The 4,997-nt window shown below is 45.8% G+C and overlaps 1 protein-coding gene across 1 annotated transcript in view; it reads right to left on the bottom strand.

Annotated features, from left to right (window-relative positions):
• The window catches only part of LOC137561892 (interferon-induced very large GTPase 1-like), a 37,416-nt gene extending 33,489 nt beyond the window's left edge, over positions 1-3,927 (bottom strand). The window contains exon 1 of the mRNA XM_068273240.1: positions 3,847-3,927. Within this exon, the coding sequence (XP_068129341.1) occupies positions 3,847-3,927 (81 nt within the window). The remainder of the gene's footprint in view (positions 1-3,846) is intronic.
• Between the last annotated feature and the right edge of the window lie 1,070 nt (positions 3,928-4,997).

The raw sequence follows: 4,997 nt of genomic DNA, 5'->3' as shown, positions 1-4,997 counted from the left end.
GATGTAATAGCGACTAGAAAAGCCACTTTTAAGGTAAGGAATTTAAGTGAAGTTTGTGCTAATGGTTCAAACTTGTCTGACGTTAAGAAATCAAGAACTAAAGATAAGTCCCAGGGAGGCACTAACTTCCCTGGCACTGGTTGGGATCTAGCAACCGAAGTAAGAAAATTTTTAACAAAATTATTTTTTGACAATCGTCTATTGAGAAAAACTGAAAGGGCTGACACATGAACCCTTAACGAACTGATTGCTAGTCCCATATCTACACCACTTTGTAGAAACTCCAAAATAAATTTAAGGTCATTTGAGGTGACCCCATTTTTTTCTTTCCAACTTCCAAAAGCTCTCCAAATTTTTTCATACTTTTTCCTCGTCGTTAACTTTCTGCAATTAACCAACGTGGTTACCACCTTCTTTGAAAACCCCTGCCTCGTTAGGATAGTCTCCTCAGTATCCAGGCTGTCAGGTTCAATATTTGAGGGTCCGGATGGAATCTCCCCTCCTGAACTAAGAGGTCCGCCCTGCTGCCTAGGTGCCACGGACCCTTGACCACTAGCTGTTGAAGGAAAGGAAACCAGGTCCTTTTGGGCCACCAAGGACCTATAAAAAAAAAAAAAAATCACTCTGCATTTCGAAATTTCTATTTTCCTCAACACTCTGGGAATTAATTTGAAGTGTGGAAAAGCGTATAGGAGTCCTGACGGCCATTCCACCGTCAGTGCATCCAAACGATTCTCCGGCATCGTTGGATGCAGCGAACAATAATCCTTTACTTTTGCATTGTGTGGACTCGCAAATAGATCGATGATTGGCTGCCCCCATTTCTGTACTATTTCGAGAAATATTTGTTGGTTGAGCTGCCACTCTGCCTCCATCGTCATCCCTCTGCTGAGGGAATCGGCCCACCTGTTCCTGACCCCCCGAATGTGTACTGCTGTAAGCGAAAGTGTATTCAACTCTGCCCAAGACATTATGTCCAGCGCGAGATCTCTCAGATCCTTCACTCTGGTGCCTCCCTGCTTCCTGAGGTAGGATACCGTGACACTGTTGTCTGAATATACAAGGACCTCCTTCCCCACTACTTGGGCCTGGAGATGACGTAATCCCAGATTTACTGCCATCAATTCTCTGTAGTTGGATGATCTGTTCATCATCTCCTGATCCCAGGCTCCTTGTGCCTGGTAACTTAAATAATGGGCCCCCCACCCCCAAATGCTGGCATCCGTGTAAAGCTTTGCTGGGGATTTCTGGAGCCATTGTCTCCCCTGAGACAAGTGATGTGGAGAACTCCACCACTGCAGAGACCCCTGGACATGGGCTGGGGGGACTGCATATTTGTCTAAGGATGCTTGCTTTTTGTCCCAAATTGACAGAAACCATTCCTGAACCGTCCGTGAATGGGCCTGAGCCCATTCCACCGCCGGAAATGTTGCAGACATTAACCCCAGGAGAGACATGGTGTCCCTTAGCGACACTCTGGTACCTCCTGTGAATGTCTGAACTTTTTGAATTATCTTTCTTATTTTGTCCTCTGGTAAATAAACCCTTTGCGACTCTGTGTCCCAAAGTAAACCTAGAAAGATTTGTCTCCTGGGTGGATTTAGCTGGGATTTTTCCCTGCTTACAATCCATCCCAATTCCGATAAAGTTTTGATTGAAAAATCTAGATCCTTCTGAACTTGCCAGAAAGAGAAAATCGTCTAAATACGGTAGAACCCTTACATTGTGGAGGTGGAGGAAAGACATTACCTCCGCCACTATTTTTGTAAAAATTCTCGGGGCGGACGAGATCCCAAACGGAAGGGCCCGATATTGGTAGTGGCATACTGACTCTCCGAACCGGACTGCGAACCTTAGAAATTTCTGATACGCCGGATGAATAGGAACGTGGAGATACGCATCCTCCAGGTCTAACGTCGCCAGAAACGCTCCCGGCCAAATCGTATTCCTGACGGAGGCAATGCTTTCCATGCGAAACCTCTTCTCCACAATGTAAGGGTTCAAGGGCTTTAGGTTTAGTATCATACGGAACTTTCCGGATGGCTTTTGGATTAGAAAAACCCTCGAGTAAAACCCCCGAAAATGATCTCGTAGAGGTACTCTTGATTACATTTTTCTGTAATAGCGAAATTACCGACTCCCTTAGTGCTTGCGCCCTTAACGGGTCCCTCGGTACTTCCGTCACCAGTCGGCTGGGAGGAGGAAAGGAACTGAATTTGATCCTGTATCCGGAACGAATTATGTCCCGAATGTAAGGACTGTCTGTGATTTTTTTCCCAAGCCGGGAAAAAATAACTTAGTCTCCCCCCAACCCCCTGATAGTCACTTTCCGGGTTTCGAGGGAGCGGGTTGGGGTTTGTTAAATAAAAAGGAGCCCCTACCCCTTCCTGAGTTATAGGACCATCTTCTGGACTGAAAGGAACCCCTGTTAGAAGATTTCCCCCTTGAAGGATTCCTTCTGGTTGGAAAAGGTCTTTTAAGAACCTTTTTCCTTTTATCGGGAAACCTCTTTCCTTTGTCTGATGATCTTTCCAGTACTGAATCAGATCTTTACCAAACAATAACTGCCCTTGAAACTCCATTGCACATAAATTGTGTTTTGATGCTGAATCTCCTTCCCAGGCATTTAGCCAAACTGCCCGCCTAGAGGAATTGACTAGGGCTGCGGCCTTAGCCGAGGATCTTAGGCTTTCAGATGCTGCATCAGCCAAAAAAGCCATAGATTTGGAAATAACCGGTAATGACTCTAAAATCTTTTCATGAGGGGTGCCTGCCACTAAGTGACTCTGTAATCCCTTCAATCCATCTAACCAGGTTCCTGGCCAGACAAATTGATGCAATTGCGGGTCTAAATGAAAATGCCACTGCATCCCATGCGCGTTTAAGTAAGACCTCTGCTTTCCTGTCCATGGGATCTTTTAGGGCCCCAGCATCCTCAAAGGATAAATCGGAATTTTTTGAGTACTGGGCCAATGCTGCATCCAACTTGGGACATTTAATCCAAGGCGTTTCCTCATCCTCTTTAAACGGAAAACGTCTTTTAAAGGACCTGGGAACAAACAATCGTTTTTCCGGGTCCTTCCATTGAGATTTTATAAGTTCTTTTATTGAGTCATGTATAGGGAAAACTTTTGTAGGTTGGGCACCCAATCCCCTATAAATATTGTCCCGGACAGAAACAATCGGACTGTCAGCCTTAATTTGTTCTGACTCATACACCGCCTTTAAAACTTCCTCTGTATCTTCAGCAGAGAACAAATAGCGTGTCGGTTTTACCACCTTAGATTTTTGGGAACCGTCAGAATCTAAATCTACCGCTTCACCTTCCTCCTCCGAATTTTCTGAGGAAAAATGAGCCCCACCTGGTAGAGAAAGAGGACCCTGTGCCTGCTGACCTGACGGGACCTGTGATACTGAAGCCTGAGGAGTACTCTGAGGCACGTTCTGTGTTATAAGAATAGAATGATTGTCTGAATCCGCCGTATGGGAGGATGAGGCTGTAGACCCGATACCCTGTATCTGAGGTTGTTTTGCCTCTACTGCCAGGGCTGATCTAAATGCAGTGAATGTATTTGAAATTTCATCCTTCACAGATTTCATTAACTCTAATAAAGCCTGAGTAGTTTGTGAAGTCTCTGCAGCATGACTAGCAGGCTGTTTTGATTCTGCATAACAATCCCTACATATATTTTTGGTTGCCCCCTCCTGCAGCCTTGCATTGCAACCCGGCATTTAATTCTCTGTTTGGCTTTCTGCAAGAAAAAAAAACAAAAGAAAAACAATCTTCCTCAATAACAAGCTCTCCATAAAAGGGGCTGGTAGAGGTTACCTATGTTCTTAACATACCCTTGGGCTGTTACCCGTTTTGCTTGGGTCTCCCGCTGGGGTCTCATCGGCTGCATTGTCGGAGGGCTGCGTCTGCTCCATTGCAGCGTGAGCGGCGTCTCCTCGTGGCTAGGGGAAGTGCGCCTTTACCCAGCCGCACTTCCTGGTGCAAGACGCCGCCCAGAAGTCTCGTCTGCCACCAATCAGCCGCTAGCGGAAGTGATGCGGCCAGCCCGACGTCTCATCCCGCGAGACTTCGCCACCGCTACTTCCCTCCTGGCTGCGCACAGTGGAGACGCCGGAATCAGGGCGGAAATGTCGGCTGATCAGACCATCCCGGCCTGAGACATAGGAGACAGGTAGGACATCCCCCAAAACTCTCCTACCAGGCTGAAACAACAGTTACCAGCCCCAACCAACATTTAGACAGTAGATTAAGCTACTCTATGTAAGATATGGGCGCCCCAGGCAAAAACCCATACCATTCACAACATAATAAAACCTGACCTATCCAGGTGAATCCAGTGGGTGAATGGGAAACAAACAAAAAACTGATGATGTAAGGAGGGTGGAGTTCCTTTATGGGCTCACAGGCAATTAATCAATTTAAAATATTTCAGGTGTTTCCAGGTGGGGAGGAGACATCCAAATGTCTCAGCAGCAGCCGTCCTCATAACAAATATCAGCCAATAAGTTATGAAATAACCAGGACTTGCCTAAACAATAAGCACCCATGTTAATAGTGTTAGGCCTGGCTCACACAACACATATCAAGCACTAATCGCTTTTGTCAGTGATTTTGTGAAGCGGGTTATGGCATTTTTAGAACCATTTGTGTTTTTGCAAACCATTTTGTATGCGTTTTTGTTTTGAGATTTTGTGTGTGCAGACAAACAGTGTATACTTTGACCAAGAACTAAATGGCCTTTTCAAAGAAGTTTTCCTGAAAACCGCTCACAAAACTGCTGTTCAATTCCCTTTTAGGGCCCATTCACACTCGGCGATTAGCAGGCGTCAGCCACTAATCGCTGACGATCGCTCACACTTTTCAAAGTGCTAGTGCAATGTAAAGTATATGGCAGTGATCTCGCTGCCATGATTGCCGGCGATTCAAGATTATAAAACGAGAACACAGTGCTTGCAGCGCTTTATCTTGATTTGAGTGATCGCAA

This window comes from Hyperolius riggenbachi, chromosome 3 (assembly GCF_040937935.1).
Source record: "Hyperolius riggenbachi isolate aHypRig1 chromosome 3, aHypRig1.pri, whole genome shotgun sequence".
Lineage (NCBI taxonomy): Eukaryota > Metazoa > Chordata > Amphibia > Anura > Hyperoliidae > Hyperolius > Hyperolius riggenbachi.
The sequence above is the reverse complement of the archived record's forward strand: the minus strand, read 5'-3'. Positions and strand labels throughout refer to the sequence as shown.